This window comes from Saimiri boliviensis, chromosome 10 (genome assembly GCF_048565385.1).
Source record: "Saimiri boliviensis isolate mSaiBol1 chromosome 10, mSaiBol1.pri, whole genome shotgun sequence".
In the NCBI taxonomy this organism is placed as follows: Eukaryota; Metazoa; Chordata; class Mammalia; order Primates; family Cebidae; genus Saimiri; species Saimiri boliviensis.
Window position 1 is genome coordinate 13,697,907 of NC_133458.1, and position 22,081 is coordinate 13,719,987.

General features: G+C 38.1%; 1 protein-coding gene across 7 annotated transcripts in view; it reads left to right on the top strand.

Annotated features, from left to right (window-relative positions):
• Positions 1–22,081, top strand: part of TPK1 (thiamin pyrophosphokinase 1) — a 380,490-nt gene that overhangs the window by 255,606 nt on the left and 102,803 nt on the right. For all 7 annotated transcript variants that reach the window (XM_074378961.1, XM_010340431.3, XM_074378962.1 and 4 more), the window contains one exon: positions 19,391–19,502. In XM_074378961.1, coding sequence (XP_074235062.1) covers positions 19,391–19,502 — 112 coding nt within the window. The remainder of the gene's footprint in view (positions 1–19,390; positions 19,503–22,081) is intronic.

The following is a 22,081-nucleotide window of genomic DNA, read 5'->3' on the forward strand; positions in this document are numbered from 1 at the left end:
CTGAAATGGTAAATCTTGACACATCTCAATTTTAGCAGCTCATCTTGTCAGTACTAGAACCATGAGTACTTAGAGGTACAGGAGTTTTATATTCTAGTTTGCCCTAATTCTTTCACATTTTTTATACATCACTCCTAACTTTATAGTGTTGTTAGCTTTTACACCTTCCTTTATTTTAAAACCAGATTAGTCTAAAAGTTTCTTATTCAGTAAGAAGTACCAAATGAACTATTGAGCATGATGCATATGCATTAACACATCTAATCACAGAGGGCAAGTGAATAATACTTTATTTTATTCAAATGGATCAGGAGAACTAGATTTCTGTGAGGTCATTAAGCATTATATTTACCTTAATTTTGTGCTCTCATGACACTGCCCTTTTTCATACCATGCAGACTTCTTATACAGCAGAAACTAGAAGTTTAGGCTAGAGGAGAAGGGACTGAGAACATACATGTTTTTGTTCATTAGTATCTGAACAAGTGACAAGTTAAAATGTGCTACTTATCTTTAAAACATACATATATATCGTACATATAATTCTTTTAGTTGCAGAAGTACATTATTTATGATAACATTTAGATACTAACTTTCCTCATTTCAGGAAGTAGTATCTGTCTTTCCCTTCAGAATGCATATTTTTCATAACTTACTTAAATTGAATGACGTCATTTGTTAATACTCAAAGCTGATAAGGCATCATCCTTTAGCTTTCAGAAGGTAAGTAGAATATAAGTAGAAACTATTTAATAGGGGGAAAACTGCCTGGTTTTTAAAACTTTCCTTTTAGGCTTTATAATGTCAGGTTTATTTTTTTGTTTTTGTTTTTTTTTTCTTTTTTGAGACAGACTTTCGCTCTTGTTACCCAGGCTGGAGTGCAAAGGCGCGATCTCAGCTCACCGCAACCTCTGCCTCCTGGGTTCAGGCAATTCTCCTGCCTCAGCCTCCTGAGTAGCTCGGATTACAGGCACGTGCCAGCATGCCCAGCTACTTTTTTGTATTTTTAGTAGAGACGGGGTTCCACCATGTTGACCAGGATGGTCTCGATCTCTTGACCTCGTAACCCACCCACCTCGGCCTCCCAAAGTGCTGGGATTACAGGCTTGAGCCACCGCGCCTGGCCAATGTCAGGTTTTTTTCTTAAGGAAAAGACAGTTGGATAAGACAGTCCCTGAAGAATGAATCCTAATTTATCTCTATTGGATGCATACACAAACCTAGCTCCTGTTCCACCAGTGTCCAATGTTTATAAGTAATTGAACAGTTAATTTTAAAGTCGTATTTAAAATTCATTGAGAATTTAAAATTACTACAAAATTATATTTTTCCAGTAACTTCTTACCTCCACCATAATGTCCAACTTAAGAGTCATAAGGTAAGGGTTCACATTTTGACTGTTCCTTGGACAGTATGCCCAAACTGTGAATTGTGAATTGATGGCATTGAGGGAGATTCTAGGATATAAAAGCAATCAAATTATGGTGTTTTTTAAGACAAACAGCAGTTTGGTGTTACTGGTTATTCTTTCTCATATACTAGGCACTATACTTATTTATTTGGTCTGTGTTTTCACAAGAGCCTTGAGATTTTTGGAAAGTGATCTAACACTCCTGAGTAGACTAACTGGTCTTCAGATGGGGACTGAGGCTGAACCTGGATAATTTGGACAGAGGTGAAGTTATAGTAATGTGTTTCTTCTAAAAGCAGTGCATAGGAGTTTTAACCTGTCTTTTGCTTCTTGTTGTTTTTTTTTTTTTTTTTTTTTTCCATTGGCTTGACTGGCAAAATTAGAGAATAATTAAAGGTGATAAACCAAGATTTTTTCCTCATAAAGCATACATGTTTAAAAATGGAAAGCTATAAAAACTAATTTCACTCATCATAATGAGAACTATATCTATGGTAGTAACTGAAATAATGTGAGCTTGACCTCTCATGACTACTTTGGTAATTTATAAGAAAGTAACTCACAGCATCAAAAAAATGTGAGGTTTGTATTATCTATGTTTTTTCACTGCTTCCCCTAGGCTCTTTGGGGGGAAGCAGTGTGTTCGGGGAGCAGTCTCTTTATTGAGCCTATATGACTAGGTCCCATGGCTCCATTGGAATGTAGTCCGTTCTTCCCTCAGCAGTGCTAGCCCTTTCATGGCTGGCTTTTGTTGGGCCTTCACCTTAGTTATTGAACTCGTGGCCAGAAGGGGAGGAGACAGGTAAATCCAGAAGGGTGACATGTTGCCTTATAAGGCAGAGGTTCTAAATAATCTCAAGGAGAAGGGGAGTGCTAGCCTTTAACTGGGAAGAAAGCCACTTCTGAAATCCGTAGATTTCAGGTGACTCGCAGTGCAAAGTTTTTTGAGTTCATGAACTCAGATATCTTTATTCTGTTTTTCTGGGTCCTACTCCTTCCCAGTTAAATCCCTGACCTTGATATAGCAGACTTGAGGAAAAAGAATATGCTGAGAATTCAGCCTTCAAGGGAGCCCTGCTACCTATAATTAAGCCCTAGACCTGATATCAGTTTTTGATACCCTGCAGGAGACAGGTTCCTTTACAGACTTCCAAGGATGCTCACTGGATTTGTTGCTATTGATACCCATTCACTAGAGTTGTCTATCATGTATGCCTTACAACAGCACATGTATAGTACTGTACAATGAACTTTGATTCATATAGCATGCTGTGACAACTGCTGCCTTTTGAATTGATTCACGTGCTTGTTCTCACATTAAAACCATCTGTTATTAGCCATGACAAATATCATTATGCCAGTTTTGCAGATGAAGGAATTGAGGCACAGAGAGATTAATTTAACTGTCCAAAGTCACACAGCCAATAAGTAGCAGAATAGAATTTGTCCCCAGGTAGCCAAATGCCAGAGTCTGTGCTGATTCTCACTACGATGATGCTGATTGTTCTGGTTCTGTTTGATGCTAACCAATTATAAACTGAAGCTTAAATGTAGTAACTGAAAATGAATGCCAGTATTCTGTGACAACACAGACCTCTGGATAAACCTCAATATGATTATACGAATTTTATTAAGATAAACAGCTAAATGAAAAAAACATTTTATTACTTTTATAAAGGGTGTATTGATAACTCATGAGTTGAAAACATGGCAGGAGATTAAAGATTCCTGTTTTTCACACTGTATGGCTTTCAGACCATTCACCAGGTATGTCAGTACATTTGAGAAGACATGTCCAGCTACCATGACCAAGCTGCTAAATGCCAAATATTCTAAAATAATGTTACTAATTATTAGAATAAAGAGTTCCCATGACCTACTTGTTAATGGACCCTGCAACAATTACTGATATCTCATAGAGAAAAAAACCCACAGGATTTTTTCCTGTCTTTTTTTATTTGTCCTTAATTTTACTTATTTTTTTCTAAATAGCTGCATATGCATGTATGTGCCTATTTCCACTTGCCATTGTGTCACCAGCTGGTATTATAGTGAGCCAAAAGTATCCACATCTTCTTCAGTATGGAACAACTACATCATCATAGATTTTATAGCGATGAACAGTCACTAAGTATGTGGTTGTGTTAAATTTGAATTTGGAGATTTGGAGAATGAAAGAAGAGAGGTTATTAAAATTCTAGGGATGCAAAAGAGCAGGACCTTTTCTTTCTTTTTTTTTTTTTTTTAAAAATAATCTCAAAGGCAGTTTCTTACAGATGACTTTAGAAATTAAACCCTAAAAACATCTTTGGTGCACCGGTTTTTCTAAGTACTGGCATTCAGCGATGAAAATGCTGTGCTTTTCTTGTCCAAGTCTAGAGGAAAAAAGCACCATCAGTTATTTAGAATCTGATTTATACCTTAAGAGAGTGGCTGCCACTCTCTGTGATTTCAGGGAAGTTGGGTATCAAGGAGCAATTTTCAAAGAATTGAAAGCCGGTGCAGGGTTATGAATAAACTCTGAGAGCTTTGACCTTCCCTGTCAAATGATAAGGCCATAAACATGTTGGTAATTCTGCTTTGTTGTGAGCACCTGTTCTTTTTCATCATTGTGGAGTTTCTAGGACGCCAAAAATTGATAACTGCAAAACTAAAGCCAAAAGATTTATCATATTAAAAAAATTAGAAAAGTAGAAAATACAGGGTAGAGAACAGCTTTCTGTATGTATGTTGCTTTTGAAATGTGTCTAGAATTGGACTATTCAATTTAGAAAACTTTACAAGGTCCAATCAAATTCAGTATAACAATATGGTCTTACTTTACCATTTATTTGAATGAAGACAGCAAAAGTGGCTTTTGGACAGGAGCTGAGATCATTAATATATAATATTTTTCATGCTTTTTCCCCAGTATGCTCATTCTTGCTCAGTTGTAGGCTTTTTCAGTAATCATATACAGTACGGTGGTGTCTGAGCATTTACAGTGCTGTTAAGCATAAAGTGTTCTGTTTTAATGATTATGTTTCCATCTTCATTAAATAACTGTTGAGGAACCTTTTTTCTCTGACTTCACCATTACCTTCCTCAGGTTGATGGCTCAGGAGAAAATAAAGATAAGGAGGGGAAAAGAAAACAGTCCAGATAACCCCCAGAGAAGGAGAGGGAAAAGTGGTCATTTTCTTGTAGAAACAAAGATAAATAAAATGTCTTATTCTTCACGTTTTTAAAAGGGAACCTAAACTCTTTTGAGCAAACATATAAAAACACCAAAAATGATTTTTCTGTTTTATGGTGGCCTAAAAAAGCAGAAAGAGCACAAGGAACAAGAAGGCAAAAGACAGTGGGTATACAAAGATAAAATGCAGCACACAAAGCCACCTGGAAAGGGACAGCAAGAGATTGAGAGTATGCTAGTTATCTGTTGCTGTGTAACAAATTGCTCCAAAACTTGCTGGCTTAACACAACAATAAACATTTATTATCTTTCAGAGCTTCTCTGTGGGTCAGGAATTTGGGCTTGGCTAGACGTTTCAAGCTTAGGGTCTTGTATAGCTTGATTGTCCTGGTATCAGGCATCAGATTCCCTGTGGCTGACAAGTTGGTATGGGCCAGTGGTAGTGATGGGTGTGAGGTTGGATTCCTCTCAATATGGGCCTCTCCAAAGAGCTGCTTGAGTGTCCTCATTACATAAGTATTAGCTTCCCCCAGAGCAAGTAATCTTCAATAGCAAGCAGGAGGGCAGCTGTATTTTTTTTTTTTTAATGATCTAGATTCAGAAGTTAAACACACCTGTACTCCTGCAATGTCTTTTTGGTCATACAGGTTAGCTTATTCAGTGCAGGGAATGCAAGGGCACAAATACCAGGAGGTAAGGTTCACTGGGCACTTGGAGCTTGATTGCCACAGAGAAATAGGGAAGAGAGTGGTAGACAAACAGACACACAGACCTGTATGAACAGGAGACGGGAGAAGACTGGGTAGTTCAGTCCAGTCCAGGGTGTGAGTGATCATACTCTACTGAAGTGTGCTTGATTTGTGACAAATGTAAAGGCTGTTGTAATATCAGTTAATTCTAACCCAGCCTGTCACACCTAGTATGTTTAGTTGCACTCTCATTACAGTAATCTTTTCCAGCACTGAAATGGAAAGCTTAGTTGCATTAAGGCATATTTTTCTCAGAAATATTATCACAATTATACCTTAAAGAATAAAAATCTTATGTATTTCCCCTCCAACGCACATATATATACACACACACCGGTATCAGTGGTTTTACATTTCTGACGTCAAAGTCTCTTATCTGATATAGAAGAGGTATCAAAATAAGACCACCATAACAATGAAGATTGTAATCTCCATAACTGGAAAGGAGTTTTTTTCTGACATTTTTGCCCAAACACACTAGATAGTAGGTACAGTATATTGTAAGAACTTCTCAAGTTGCTTTCAGAAGCCAACTGTAGACTGACATTCTAGACCCCCAAAATGAGAGTCAGGTACATGGACTTTCTAAAAGTAAACATAATTAATTATATTACCTGTATTTTAATTCATTTGTTTTCTAAACATAATGATAGCAGATATTTTTGAGCATTTACTCTTTGGCAGGTACTATTCTAAGGGCTTTGCATTTCAAGATATTACATCCCCACAACAACGTTTCTGTTCTGGTTTTGTAGTTAAAGAAAATGAAACTCAGACATGGTAGAAATGGATTGAAATCCATGAAGTCTTCCTCTAGCACCTACAATACTTTATTTATTTGTTTATTTATGAATAAATGAATGAATGAATGACAGAGTCTTGCTCTGTCGCCCAGGCTGGAGTGCAGTGACATGATCTTGACTCACTACAACCTCTGTCTCCTGGGTTCAAGTGATACTCTTGCCTCAGCCACCTGAGTAGCTGGGATTACAAGTGCCTGCCACCATACCTGGTTAATTTTTGTGTGTTTAGTAGAGACGGGGTTTTACCATGTTGGTCAGGCTGGTCCTGAACTCCTGACCTCAGGTGATCCACACACCTTGGCCTCCCAAAGTGCTGAGATTACAGGTGTGAGCCACCATGCCCGGCCTACAGTACTCTTAATGGTCACACTACATGCAGGGTAGATTCACCCAGGCAAGTTCAAGAGAAGATTCCCTAACAATGACAATGATTTTCTCACACTCCGTGGACAAAATCTACAGTATCCCAGACTTCTCAAGAGTTAGAAAAATAAAATAGAAGGCTTTCTGAAACCCAGGAGTGTTTCTCTTGAGGGAAGGGATCAGCCTGGAGGTAGGTGGGTCTGATTTACTTTTAAAAGTATCATGTTCGCTGCTGGTTTGGGAACAGACTGTAGTGAGGCAAGAGGAGACCTTGTTATGACAGAGTGCACAAGGTGGTAATGAATGAAACTGTGAGATGTAATAGGAAATGATAGGAATTCTGCAACTATTTAGAGTAGAGAATCAGTAGTATTTCTTTATGGGTTAGATGTGGGGTATGGGAAAAGAAGAAAAACCTTCGGTTTAAGCAGTTGGAAAAATGAAGTAGCTCTCCACTGAGATCAAAAACTGTGAGTGGGGTGGGTTTAAGATAAAAGGTCAAGATATGTAAAATAGGCAATTGGACATGCAAAAATAGTTTTGGAGAGAAGTCTGGGCTAGAGATAAAATTTGGGATTCCCCACATCTAGATGATTGAGATCACAAAGAGTGTGAATATGGGCAGATGAGGGAGGAGGATCTTGCTGAGACTAAGGGGCTGAGACCTTCCATCATTGGGAGTTTGAAAGGAAGGGGAGGAGCCAGTGAAAGATATATGGGTTAAGAGGAAAATAAATAAGAGTGTGGTATTCTGGAAGCAAAGTAAAGATAATCTATCAAAAAGAGAGAATGATAACCCATTGCAGACTCTGCTGATACGTCAAGTCAAATGAAAACTAATAATTGACCATTGAATTTAGCAACTTGGAGGTCATCAGTTTTCTCAGTTAAAGCCAGGATGGAAGAGTGATGGGGACAAAAGCTTATTTGGTATGACTCTAAAACAGTATTAAGTCATTCTTTCATTGCTATAAAGAAATCCCTGAGACTAATTTATAAAACGAGAGGTTTAATTGGCTTAGGGTTCCGCAGGCTATACAGGAAGCATAGCAGCATCTGTTTCTCAGGAGGCCTCAGGAAGCTTCCAGTCATGGCAGAAGGTGAAGGAGGAGCAGGTGCATTGCATGGCAAAAGCAGAAGCAAGGGGCAGGGAGGTGCCACACACTTTTAAATGACTAGACCTTATGAGAACTCACGCACGCTCACAAGAATAGCACCAAGGGGATGGTGCTAAACCATTCATGAAAATCCACCCTCATGATCCAGTCACCTCCCACCAGGACTCACCTCCACCACTGGGGATTACAATTCAACATGAGATTTGGGCAGGGAAATATATGCAAACTATATCAAAGATGGAATAGAGGAGAATTGGAGACAGTGAATTTACACAGCCCTTTCTAGGAATTTTAATGTAAGGGAAACAATAAATGGGGTATTGAGGTGGTAGATGGCAGATGAAGGAGGTCAAGAGTCATTATGTGGAAACTACAAAGCTTAGTGCTTTCCTTTTTATAAATATTTATGTACTCCTACTGTGTACTTAATACTATACTGATATATGTATGTCAGTGAAGCTGGATACAGTGGCACATGCCAGTAGTCCCAACTTCTCAGGAGGCTGAGGCAAGAGGATCACTTGAGCCCAGAGGTTTGAGGCCAGCCTGATCCATGTAGCCAGAAATTTTACATTTCAAATTTTTTTGTTTTTTAAAGGCCAGGCACAGTGGCTCATGCCTGTAATCCCAGTACTTTGGGAGGCTGAGGCGGGCAGATCACAAGGTCAGGAGTTCAAGAACAAGCTGGCCAACATGCTGAAACCCCTTCTCTACTAAAAATACAAAAATTAGCTGAGTGTGGTGGTACATGCTTGTAATCTCCTGAGGCAGGAGACTTGTTTGAACCCAGGAGGCAGAGGTTGCAGTGAGCTGAGATCATGCCACTGCACTCCAGCCTGGGTGACAGAGCAAGATGCTGTCTCAAAAAATAATAAAATTAAACTTTAAAAAAATCAATGAGATCTGTTCCTCTCTTTGAGGCATTTATCTTCTGGTAATGGAATTAGACTTTAAACAATGTGTGTGGAGGGCAGAAGATGTGCAAGTGGCCCAGGTTACAAGTTCAACGAAGGATTCTGAGAAAAAGGATTAGGTAGCATCTGAACTGAGAGTTAGAATTTGTACCATCTGAATACTGAGCCTACCTGCGTTTCATTAATATTTGATAAGATCAGGGAGTGGGGAGAAGCAAAATTGTCTTATTTGCTCTTGCCCTATGGTACTGAATTTTTTTTAAAAAATGATTTTTGCATCTCAGTTTTCTTGTTCACAGCCCAGTTATTGATTTTGCTTTAACCATTCTTTGTGAACTTCTGGAAAACCCAGTAGGCATGTTTTGAAAACATGAGTCAGTGTTTCACACAGACTTATCTGCACCCACCACATATTCAGTCACCAACACAGAACAGCCAAATGAATGGAGACAGGATTACGTAGTAAATAAAGAGAATGGAACATTCTATGATGCACGGACGAGGTCAAAGAAGATAGGAGGGTCGGGCGCGGTGGCTCACGCCTGTAATCCCAGCACTTTGGGAGGCCAAGGCAGGTGGATCACAAGGTCAAGAGATCGAGACCATCCTGGTCAACATGGTGAAACCCCGTCTCTACTAAAAATACAAAAAATTAGCTGGGCATGGTGGCACGTCCCTGTAGTCCCAGCTACTCAGGAGGCTGAGGCAGGAGAATTGCCTGAACCCAGGAGGCGGAGGTTGCGGTGAGCCGAGATCGTGCCATTGCACTCCAGCCTGGGTAACAAGAGCGAAACTCCGTCTCAAAAAAAAAAAAAAAAAAAAAAAAAAAAGAAGAAGAAGAAGATAGGAATTTACCAACTTATTCATTCATTTACTATACAAGTATTTATTATGTAGGATAAACTTTTGGCAAGGTCATATAAAAGCTTAACTTGAAGATTGAATATTGGGAACAGAAAGGAAGAGTGGGGGGAATAAAAAGGCAAGCAATGAGATAAATGGGCCGGACTGAAAGTTAGAGCCTAAAAAGGCATGATGACATAGTAAAAACAAATGAGCTTTAAAATCATAGCATACTTGTATTCAGATATCTCACCTGCCTGTTACTAGCTGAGTTATCTTGTTCATTACTGCCCTCAGTCTACAATCTTTATTTTAGTAGTAATTCTACCATTCAAGGTTGTTATGAGAATTATAGTGCCCAGCAGAATATTTGCACCTAGAAAATAATAAAAAATTGTTTTCTTACTGCTATGGTCTGAATGTTTGTGTCCCCCCAAAACTCCTATATTGAAGTCCTAACTCCCAAGATGATGATATTTGGAAATGGAGTCTTTAGGAGATGATTAGGTCATGAGAATGGAAGCCTGAGAGAGACCCCTTGCCACTTTCCCCACATAAGGACAGAGTGAGAAGGTCCTGTCTGTGAACCAGCAAGCAGATGCTAACCAGACACTGAATCTGCCTGCGCATGGATCTTGAACTTCCCAGGGTCCAGAAATGTGAGAAGTAAACTTCCGTTGTTTATAAGCTACCAGTTTGTGGTGTTTTATTACAGTTGCCCAAATAAACTAAGATACTCATTTTTTCCCCGTTTTTTTCTTTAACTAGATCTTTCTCATTATTTCTTTAAGGTTATGGAGTTTGATAGTCATGCTGGTTTTTGAAATAAATAAATGCAAAGTTGTTGCCTTTCTCCCCACACTTCCTTCACGAGCACTAACAATATCCCATGAGCATTATGAACATGAGTGAAAAAAATCACCAGACACCCAACATTCCATTAAACATGCTGAACATCAGCCATGCTGCATTCTCAGCTAGCAGAAACACTGCCTGGAGTTTGTTAATGAATGGGATTATTTCAGTAGATTTCCTTCCGTTGAACCATCTCTCCAGTTATCCTCCATTCTCCTGCCAGTCTTAATAACTTGTAGCTTCTGAGATAACATCAAAGAGAAGTGCATGGGGATTGATGAAAAGCTCATCTGACAAAAAGCTGGGGGAGTTCAGGTAGAAGGGAATGTTTGTGCTCAGAGTAATTGAGGGAAGCTGATTGTCTATTGAAGGGGACTCCCACTGGTAACTGTTTTATAGTAAGAAAGTTGAAATATGTATTGCAGTGCCAGCATTCCAATCAACTCTTTAACAATTACGAGAAAATGTGGGAAATATGTTCAGTATATTTAGAATCTGAATGGAATCTTATTTAAATTATTACTAGCACTGGAAAAAAGATAACATTGAGTTACCTCAGTATTTGGCTAAATTTATGTTAAGAATTCCAAAATATAACTTTAAGAATTTCATGTTGGGTATAGTAACCAGATATTAGGCTTCAGAAGGAGTTCTTAGAACTTTTTTTTAAAATTATGAACAAAGTAAAAGAGGTGTGCTCCTATTTAAAAATTCATTTACTAAAAACTAGAGCCTCTGTATGACAAATTGGAAAAATGACTCTACTTAAGATATCTTAAGGTCAGCCGAGCATGGTGGCTCACGCCTATAATCCCAGCACTTTGGGAGGCCAAGGTGGGTAGATCACGAGGTTAGGAATTAGAGCAGCTTGGCCAACATATTAAAACCCCATCTCTACTAAAAATACAAAAATTAGCCTGGTGCAGTGGTGGGTGCCTGTAATCCCAGCTACTTGGGAGGCTGAGGTAGGAGACTCACTTGAGCCCAGGGGGAGGAGGTTGCAGTGAGCCAAGATCCTGCCACTGGGCTTCAGTGTGGGTAACAGAGCGAGACTTTGACTCAAAAACTAAAAATTTTGAGATACGTTCCATTGATACCTAGTTTATTGAGATTTTTTAGCATAAAGGGCTGTTGAATTTTGTTGAAGGCCTTCTCTGCATCTATTGAGATAATCATGTGGTTTTTGTCTTTGGTTCTGTTTATGTGATGGATTATATTTATAGATTTCAGTATGTTGAACCAGCCTTCCATCCCTGGGATGAAGCCTACTTGACTGTAATGGATAAGCTTTTTGATGTGCTGTTGCAGTCAGTTTGCCAGTATTTTATTGAAGATTTTTCCGTCGATGTTCATCATGAATATTGGCCTGAATTTTCGTTTTTAGTTGTGTCTCTGCCAGGGTTTGGTTTCAGGATGATGTTAGTCTCATAAAATGATTTAGGGAGTATTCCCTGTTTTTATATTGTTTGCCATGCTCATGGTTAGGAAGAATCAATATCATGAAAATGGCCATATTGCCCAAAGTAATTTATAGATTCAATGCTATTTCCATCAAGCTACCATGGACCTTCTTCACAGAACTGGAAAAAAACACCTTAAACTTCATATGGAACCAAAAAAGAGCCCACATAGCCAGGACAGTCCTAAGCAAAAAGAACAAAGATGGAGGCATCATGCTACCTGACTTCAAACTATACTACAAGGCTACAGTAATCAAAACAGCATGGTACTGGTACCAAAACAGAGATATAGACCAATGGAACAGAACACAGGCCTTAGAAGTAATGCCACACACCTACAGCCATCTGATCTTGGACAAACCTGACAAAAACAAGCAATGAGGAAAGGATTCCCTGTTGAATAAATGGTGTTGGGAAAACTGACTAACCATGTGCAGAAAGTAGAAACTGGACCCATTACTTACTCCTTATACAAAAATTAACTCCAGATGGATTAAAGATTTAAACATAAGACCTAACACCATAAAAACCTCAGAAGAAAACCTATACAATACCACTCAGGACATAGGCATAGGCAAGGACTTTATGACTAAAATACCAAAAGCAATGGCAACAAAAGCCAAAATAGGCAAACGGCATTTAGTTAAACTCCAGAGCTTCTGTACAGCAAAAGAAACAATCATTAGAGTGAACCAGCAGACAACAGAATGGGAGAAATTTTTGCAATCTACCCATCTGACAAAGGGCTAATATCCAGAATCTACAAAGAATTAAAACCAATTTACAGGAAACAAACAAACAAACCCATTCAAAAGTGGGTGAAGGATATGAACAGACACTTTACAAAAGAAGACATATATGAGGCCAAGAAACATATGAAAAAATGCTTATCATCACTGGTCATTAGAGAAATGAAAATCAAAACCACATTGAGATGACATCTCAGGCCGGTTAGATTGGTAATCATTAAAAAATCTGGAGGCAACAGATGCTGGAAAAGATGTGAAGAAACAGGAACCCTTTTACACTTTGGTGGGAGTGTAAATTAGTGCAATCATTGTGGAAGACAGTGTAGTGGTTTTTCAAGGATCTAGAAATAGAAATACCATTTGACCCAGCAATCCCATTACTGGGTATACATTCCAAAGAAGCATAAATCGTTCTATTATAAAGACACATGTACACAAATGTTCATTGTGGCACAGTTTATAATAGCAAAGACTTGGAACCAACCCAAATGCTCATCAAGGATAGACTGGATAAAGAAAATGCGGCACATATACACCATGGAATACTATGCAGCCATAAAAAAGGATGAGTTCATGTCCTTTGCAGGACATAGATGAATCTGGAAACCATCATTCTCGGCAAACTGACTCAAGAACAGAAAACCAAACACTGCATGTTCTCACTCATAGGTGCGTGTTGAACAAGGAGAACACATGGACACAGGAAGGGAAGTGTCACACACTGGGGTCTGTTTTTGGGGGGGGCCTGGGGGAGCACTAGCAGGGCATCAGAGGTTGGGGAGGGACATATTTGGAGAAATACCTAATGTAGGTAATGGGGGGTGGAGGCAGCAAACCACTATATCATGTGTATACCTATGTAACAGTACTGTAAGATCTGCACATGTACCCCAGAACTTAAGGTATAATAAAATAAAAAAATTTTAAAAAAAGATAGCTTAATGTTTCATGGAGGTATAACATTAAAAAGTTTCAATAAAATGTTTTTCTTTTTCTTTCATACTCCTAATATTTTATGTTAGTATTATGAAGGCTAATCACACTTATGTTTCTCACAAATTACTGGAGCAAAGTGGCCAGGTTTTTTTTTTTTAAATAAAAAACAGAAAGGAAAGAAAGTGTGGGTTCAAATTAAACCTGGAAGACCTGATAAAGGGTGAAAAGTAAATCAATATTTATAATATGAGTGCTTGAAATGTTATTCTTGGCACCTTGGACATGTTATTTAGTCCTGAAAATAACCCAGGGAGGTAGTATTATAGTCCTTGTTTTACATAAATACTGAAAATTATATTTTAAATGTATTTTGAGCACTAGGGAATTCATGATTATTGGTTGTGTATAGCTTACTTGTAGTGTCCAGTTAAACAAACATTATCTAGATCAGGGATGTCCAATTTTTTGGCTTTCCTGGACAACATTGGAAGAAGAGTAGTTGTCTTGGGACACACATAAAATACACTAACATGAACATAGCTGATGAGCTTTAAAAAATAGCAAAAAAAAAAAAAAAACAATGTTTTAAGAAAGTTTATGAATTTGTGTTGGGCCACATTCAAAACTGTCCTGGGCTGGATACAGCCCGTGAACCATGGGGTGGGCAAGCTTGATCTTGACAAAGAATATTGGGTCTGTCTCTTGAGTCCTTTCAGTTCACCTGGACCTTCCCTCATGTATGTAAACATTGAGAGATTTTTCTAAGCATATTGACACCTTTTCATTGATACATTTTCTTTAAACAATTAACCAATTAGGAATTTATTTGATACATATGTACCTTCCACTGTGTGGTAAATCCAACAGAAAAAAAAAATTAGGTTCTTGGTCTTCAAAGAAAGTTTATTCTTTTTAGGGATGCAATATGAACCTATTTGAGGGCTCCAATACAGCACCAAAATGCTACATTTTATAGCATCAATAATTAAAGTTGTTCTATTCAGGAAGAAGTCATCTTTTCGAGCTGGAATACATAGGGAGTTCTCATAAAAAAGTAAAGCTTGCATTTTGCTTTGATATTTCTCTGGCTTAAGGATGGAGAAATGGTCTAGGAGTAGTCAGGAGAACATGGACATCCTGATCATATGCGATGTTAAAAAAAGCACTTGTCTAAAGTAGTTTGAAACTCTGAGATCAAAGATATATTTTGTAACTCAAAATATATCTTTCAATGCAACCTGTCCTGTTTCTGCTGCCAGTAATGCTTACTTCTGGTATAAATATTATCTCTAGAAGTCATCATTTAAAATGTCTGTATCTTTTGAAGAGGCTAAAAGTGGGTTTTTCTCTGACTAGAATAAAAAGAAGGCATTAAGATAAGATATGATCCATTGTTAAAAAAAATGGGGGGGCATAAATGCAGAGGTGATAACAAAGCAGAGACATCAATGTCACATGTTGTATTTTGAAATGTCCAATGTTAGGAGCTTAATAAGGAAATAAGCCTGTCATTAGAATAATTTACTATTAGTAATTTACTAATGTCTCTAACAGTAAAGATAAGCATTTCATACATATTTTTGACTTTTGAATAAACAAACTAGGTTAACTAGCATGAACAAGGTTTTCTTTTGGATACCTGTTGAGTATTGTCATTGACTCCTTTAATAGTACAGCTAGCTCATGTCCGAATATGTATGTGACTTCAGCCTGAGGTTATTGACTCACTTCTAAAACAAAAATCAGATGGGAGGTATGAAGTTCAAAACATATTATTGAAATGTTCTGACTATGGAAATATTAAACCAAAATATTCTAGTTTTGGGTGTTGTGTGAAAAATGTTATTCCAAATCAACATTTTCCTAAATTGATTTCATGAAATAAAGCTTCCATGGGAAATTACAAGATGTTATTTGAGCAGCAGAAGGAGGTTCTGTGGTGAAGTAAATTTGGGAAACACTTATTCATGTAAACAGAGTTTCTGTTTACTTGTTTTTGCTGCAAGAACACCTAGAACATCTAACATGCTGGCATATGTTGTGGTTTCCAAGAGGCAAATTGACAAAGCAATTTTTTTCAATTTGTATTTGACCCTGGGAGTAATGTTCTATGGAAAGCACTTTAGAAAATGTTCTAACATGATTTGAAATTCTAAAAGCTATCTGTAGATAAGATATTAATGCCTTTTCAAAGGGAAAAACCCAGAATTTAATATAAATACATGCAACATTAATTTGAAACAGGCTATTTCAAATAAACCCAATACACCTATATTTTGAATTCCACATTTGTGGAGCAGAATCAAAGAAAATATATAAGACTTCTAACTCAGAGGTTTTACAACTACAAGTTCACTGGGGAGACCCTTTATCTTGCGACTACTTTCAGCCACGTGAGCAGTCACAGTATGAAAATATACCAGCACAAAAGTCTGTGCTGTAGGAGAAGTAACCTTTTTTCCTGCTACATGTAATGTAGATACTTCTTTTACTATTCTTTCCTGCAGGCTATTTAATTTCCTGCAGGCTATTCAATTTCCTGCAGTGTTTGTTGATAAATTTTTAACATATCTGGACCAGCTAACAAAAGATGAGCTACCAGAGACTAGCCTTGTGTTTAATCCATCTACAGCAATGTTTCATTCATACAGGGTCTAACCGTGTGCCACTAATTATAGCTGCAGTTAGCCCCAGAGTGTAGGTTCGGCATTAACAGCAACTTGATGAATCTTTGGCCACTTTATAAACTAGCATTGGCACCTTCTCGAATTGTTCACACTAAATCTAATGTGTTTATGTTCTTTCTTAAGGCTTTGTGAATGATCTTGTTAATTTGCTGTGTATTTTGTGATATCCATGCTAAAATATCTTAGCACAAAACTTGGCATAGTTATTGGATTTAAGGATGTGGGTATGTAAACAGAATTCATATGTCTCTCTGGGTGTTTTTTTTGTTTTTTGGGTTTTTTTGTTTTGTTTTGTTTTGTTTTGTTTTTGTTTTTTTTTGTAGAGACATGGTTTCACTATGTTGCCCACGCTAATCTTAAACTTCTGGGCTCAAGTGATCCTCCCACCTCAGCCTCCTAAATTGATGGGATTACGTACATCAGCCACCATGCCCAATGTTTGGTATGTTTCAAAGGCAGAATCTAAAGTGAACTTTAACCCCTTCTCTCAGTTATGTCATCGTCCTTTGGAAAGTGGAGGAATAATACAAAACAAAGGAACAGCAATTTCTTACCCTGTCACAGCTACCTATTTGTGTGTATTTTGTTTTGCCTTGACATTACAGTCTAGGGAAGGTAATAATATTCTGCCATCTATCTTTAACATGATCATAAGTATGATTTCCAGCACACAAACCAAGCGACATCTTTGTTATCTTTCACTAAATTACAATTTCATACTTATTAAAGTTATTAGATGTGTTGAAATAACCACAATTGGAAAAGCAACCTGACTGTAATTGGTTTTTGCTCTTTCTTTCTATATGGGACTGCCTTTGACTTCAAAGAGGTATCTTAGTTCAGAATAGAGGATAGAACAGGAACCTGTGAAATGATTCATGGGAGGAGATGGAAGTAAATGATTAGTTCATGTGCCTCTAGTCTCCAGTAATGGCATAAATCCTTAGGGCAGTTCTTTAATGTCAGCCTGAATGCCTGCCTGTGTCAAATCACATATAGGCTAGCACATATTATGAATTAAGAAATCTGGGGAATGAACAAAAATTCCTTTATACAGCTGTTCATTTTCAAACGATGTCACATAGACTTGAAGATACAGGAGGAAAGCAAAATATTGCTCTCATTTAACCATAAAAACTGTATTTGCGTGTTTATAAACACAAAGACCATTCACATAAGGCTAAGTACCTTTTTGGAACAAGAGAAAACATGGTTAATTGATTGTGGGCTAAGGCCTATCTGTGACTTCTCAGGTCCACAAACTACTTTATTCCTAGATTGAAAGTTGTTAAGGTCTGTTGATTCTTAAAATAACGAGGAAGGCAATGAATATATAGCATGCTTATTACTGTGTCATTTAAATCATTGAATTTTATAACAGCCCTTCTCTCCCTGGGTGAATAAAACTTAATATGTGCGGTTTCCTTTGCATTACATGATACACGTTGAAGAATATTCTCTTAGGGAGTTAATATCACAAGTTGAAAAACAATTCCTTCATCACTCTTAACAGAAGTCACCGAGGAGTACCAGACATGCTAATGTATTCAGCTGGCCACTACCAAATCACAGGCCCCAAACAGAGGAAAGAAAGTCGTCAATGAAGAGACAAGAACTAACTGTAACACATTGAAGATAAGACAGCCCAACAACAAGAATTCCTCTTTGATAAGTGATGGAGAAGTCACACTCTAACAGCAGGTCTCATTTTCAGAAACACTATTATCAGATGCAAAAGTACAAAGATCTGGACAAGGTGTACCTTCCTTTCCTTGTTCCACTGGTGCTCTCTTCAGCCCTCGACTCTCTGCCACCCAATGCCCAGAATGCTACAGGTTACGTATAACCCCTCTGAAAATGCTGTTTTCTGATGGGAACCCTGAGAATACTGCCCTTCAACAGGAAACTGGTTGGTGATCCACCTACATGAAAAGTCATCACCAATTCCTGTTCCTTCTCTGCTGAAGCCAATGTAATGCTAAGGAAATCCAGGTTTCTAAAACATTCTGTCTCATCAACTCCTTTTTTTTGTTTGTTTGTTTGTTTGTTTGTTTGTTTTTGAGATGGAGTCTTGCTCTGTTGCCTAGGCTAAAGGGCAGTGGCATGATCTCAGCTCACAGCAACCTCCACCATCCGGTTTTCAGGGATTCTTCCGCCCCAGCCTCCTGAGTAGCTGGAATTACAGGCACCCACGATCATGCCCAGCTAATTTTTGTAGAGATAAGGTTTTACTATGTTTTCCAGGCTGGTCTTGGAACTCCTGACCTCAGGTGATCCATTCGCCTCCCAAAGTGCTGGGTTTATAGGTGTAAGCCACCACGCTGGCCCCGTCAACTCCTTCTATTAGAAAGAAGGTTTTGTTACCTCTTTGAGCATTTGTAAAAGTATGCTATGTTTGGCATCTGGGGATGGTCATCAGTATTATGTTTAGTATATCTGTCTTCTGAGAGAATTATTTATATAATGAAGAATGGTAAGAAAAAAACATATCTCAAGTTTGTGTGGCAAGCTATTCAATATAAATCAACTAGGGGGGAAATGCTATACAAAGGAATAAAGGCAGCTCTTACCTAAAAGAAAATAAAAACTATTTTAGAAAAAAAAAAAAAAGCAAAGTTGTGTGTGGTGGCTTACGTCTGTAATCCTAGCATTTTGGGAGGCCAAAGCAGGTGGATCACCTGAGGTCAGGAGTTCAAGACCAGCTTGTCCAACATGGTGAAACCTCATCTCTACTAAAAATACAAAAATTAGCTGGGTGTGGTGGTTCATACTTGTAGTCTCAGCTACTCAGGAGGCTGCGGCAGGAGAATTGCTTGAACCCTGGAGGCAGAGGTTGCAGTGAGCCAAGATCGTTCCATTGCATTCCAGTCTGGGCAACAGTGAGATTCCATCTTTTAAAAAAAAATGCAGAATACATTGTAATGGGTACTAGACGCAGCTCTCTTTATGTGTTTCCCTTTGTGTGGCACCTTTCATTTAGGATAGGTTTCAAACCCACAGAGCCATTGCTGTGAGTTTGGTCTCTGGAATTGGCAGGTATAGGTAGGAACTTTATATGTGTGGCCCTATGTTAATCTCTGCAAGCTTGAGTTTTCTCATATATGAAACATAATTAACAATAAGATATAAGATACTTTGTAAAACTGTTGTTAGGATTAAAAGAGGTGTAAGTTCTAGGATTATTCAGCACATATTGCAAACATTTTTTGTGAGGATTAAGTATGATAAGCCATGTGAAGGTCATAGGTGCATCCTGCGAGGTCTTCAGTGCACGTTATCATCCCTTCTCTCTTCTCCTTCTTAATGGTCATTTCTTATCTCCTTCAGGGAAAGCACAGACTGCATGTAGACACTGGAATGGAGGGTGATTGGTGTGGCCTGATTCCTGTTGGACAGCCTTGTACTCAGGTTACAACCACAGGTCTGAAGTGGAACCTCAGTAAGTAGAACCTTTCCATAAAGGAATGAATGATTTCTTTTCTTTTCTTTTTTTCTTTTTTCTCTTTTTATTTCTTTTCTTTTCTTTCTTTCTTTCCTTCTTTTTTTTTTAATGTCTCTATGGTCTGTACCTAGGAGGAATTGCTGGGTCATACGATAGCTCTATGTTTAACCTATTGAGGAACTGCCAGACTACCTTCCAGTGCGCCTGAACCATTTTACATTTCTATGTGCAGTATAAATAAGAGTGTTCCAGTTTCTCCACATTCTCACACTTGTTACCGTCTGTTTTCTGTCGTATAGCCATCCAGCATGTGAAGGTGGCATCTCATTGGGGTTTTGATTTCCATTTCTCTGATGACTATGTCAAGCATCTTTCCTTGTGCTTAGGGAACATTTATGTATCATCATTGGAGACATGTCTGTTCAGATCTTTTACCCATATTTTATTTGGCCATATTTACATTGAGTTGTAAGAGTCCTTTATATATTGTAGATACAAGGCCTTTATTCAGGTGTGTGACTTGCAAAAACTTTTTAGTCCTTGGCTTATATTTTCACTTCCTGAAATTTCATTAACTAAATTAATAAACGTTAATGAAGTCTATGTTTTTTCTTTTATGGATCATACTTTTGATGTCATAACAAAGAACTCTTTGCCCCACCTTCTTCATGATTTTGTGTATTTGAAAAACGTATTTTACTTTTCTAGAGAAGCAGCAAATTCTTTTTGTAGTCAAATCTCTGACATAAGATTTGTTGCTCTTACTAAATTTTAAAATGTTTTTTAGTGATTGTGAACTATATTAGGTCCCAGTAGTACTAAAACTATTTGATTTTAAAATATTAAAAAGTAAGGGGCTCCTGTTCATGAAATAAATGCTGATTCCAAAAGGAACTGTCAGTCATTGTGAGATGAATCAACTCTAGTCTTTCTAAGAATAGCAGTAATTTAATCAAAGAGCTCTGATTGAACATCAAAGGGGTCATCTCCTGATTGACCAATACGCTAAGGTTGTACAAGTAAAATACAGAACTCTATGTCATTCTTTTCTAACAGGTAAAGTATTTAGATGACCAGAAGAAAATAAATCTATTTCCACGAAATAAATATTTTGAAACAAAAAGACTTGAAAAAGACCTTTCTGTGAGCCACTGCAGAAACAATTAGGAAAAACTAGAAATATTTTGAAACACATGTCTAGAGAGCTCATCAGAATTTGAAAGGACTGCGGGAATACATCTCCTCCAGTGCACAGAAATTTATGACAGGCTTTGAAGCTGTTTAGCTGAAACTGACGTGAGCTCTCACTGGAAGCTTTTTTGAAAACATTCTGGCCCAAAACAACTGTTTTATTTTTTACAGTTCTCATTATTTCCAAGGGCACCCAATCTAGACAGTGGTGAACTTCCTGCTGGATCTTGGAGTGATCGTACTTTTAAGGGCTGGCACCATGAAGAGCACTAAGTGGAGTAAAGAGGAATGTTGGCACTAGGGGTAGATGTCCCAGCTTCCTTTTGCTTACAGTAATTAAAAAGAGTCATACATTAGACATGATTCTTGGATCTTTAGAATGTCCTTTGATCCTGTACTTCCCACAATAACATACACATTGTATTAGTCCATTTTCATATTGCTGTAAAGAACTACCTGAGACTGGGTGGTTTATGAAGAAAAGAGGTTTGCCTGACTCACAGTTATGCAAGCTTACTAGGAAGCACGACCAGGAGGCCTCAGGAAACTTACAATCATGATGGAAGGTGAAAGGGAAGCAGGCACCTTCTTCACATAGCAGTAAAAGAGAATGCAAGTGATGGAGGAGGTGCCACACACTTTAAACCATCAGATCTCATGAGAAGTCGTTCACTACCAGGAGAACAGCAAGAGGGAAGCCTGCCTCCATGGTTCAGTCACCTTCCACCAGGTTCCTTTACCAACATTAGGAATTACAATTCAGTATGAGGTTTGGGTGGGGACATGAGTCAAATCATAGCACACATCCTAATTTCGGATAAGGTTTTCTCTGGTAAGGGGGCCTTCAGCATGATGAGGGCTGGGCTCTTAACCTTCCTGAGATAACTTTTGATCCTGCCTGCATACGATATACCATTACTTATTTATATAGTTACATATCACTTTGACTTTTGAAGTAATTATTTTTTCTACAACATCATGAAAAATAAGAAACTAAACTTAATGGAATATGCAAAGCAATAAAGTTGAAACAGAGTGCCTCATCAGCTACCTGTTGTCAAAGTGCAAATTCATGGGGTCTTCTGATAGGTAATACTGCCTCGTTAAAAATTAATAAAAGTAAATGTGGTATCATGTTGACTTGAAGAAAAGTGAGTAGATTTCATTCACAGAGAGGGTCCCTGCTTTCCTCAGTGCTATTGTCTGTGAACACAGAGCCCTGAGGTCGGGGTCATTTTGTCAGTCATGGCTACAAAGGGACAGGGTGAAGGGTGAGCTTGCAGAAAGAGGAAGAAGGATGCAGACACTTAGTTGGGGGCAGCTCACTTCTTGGGTTAATGGGAGTAAGCAAGTCCTTGTGAAGAAACGTCAAGGCCCTCAGGTGT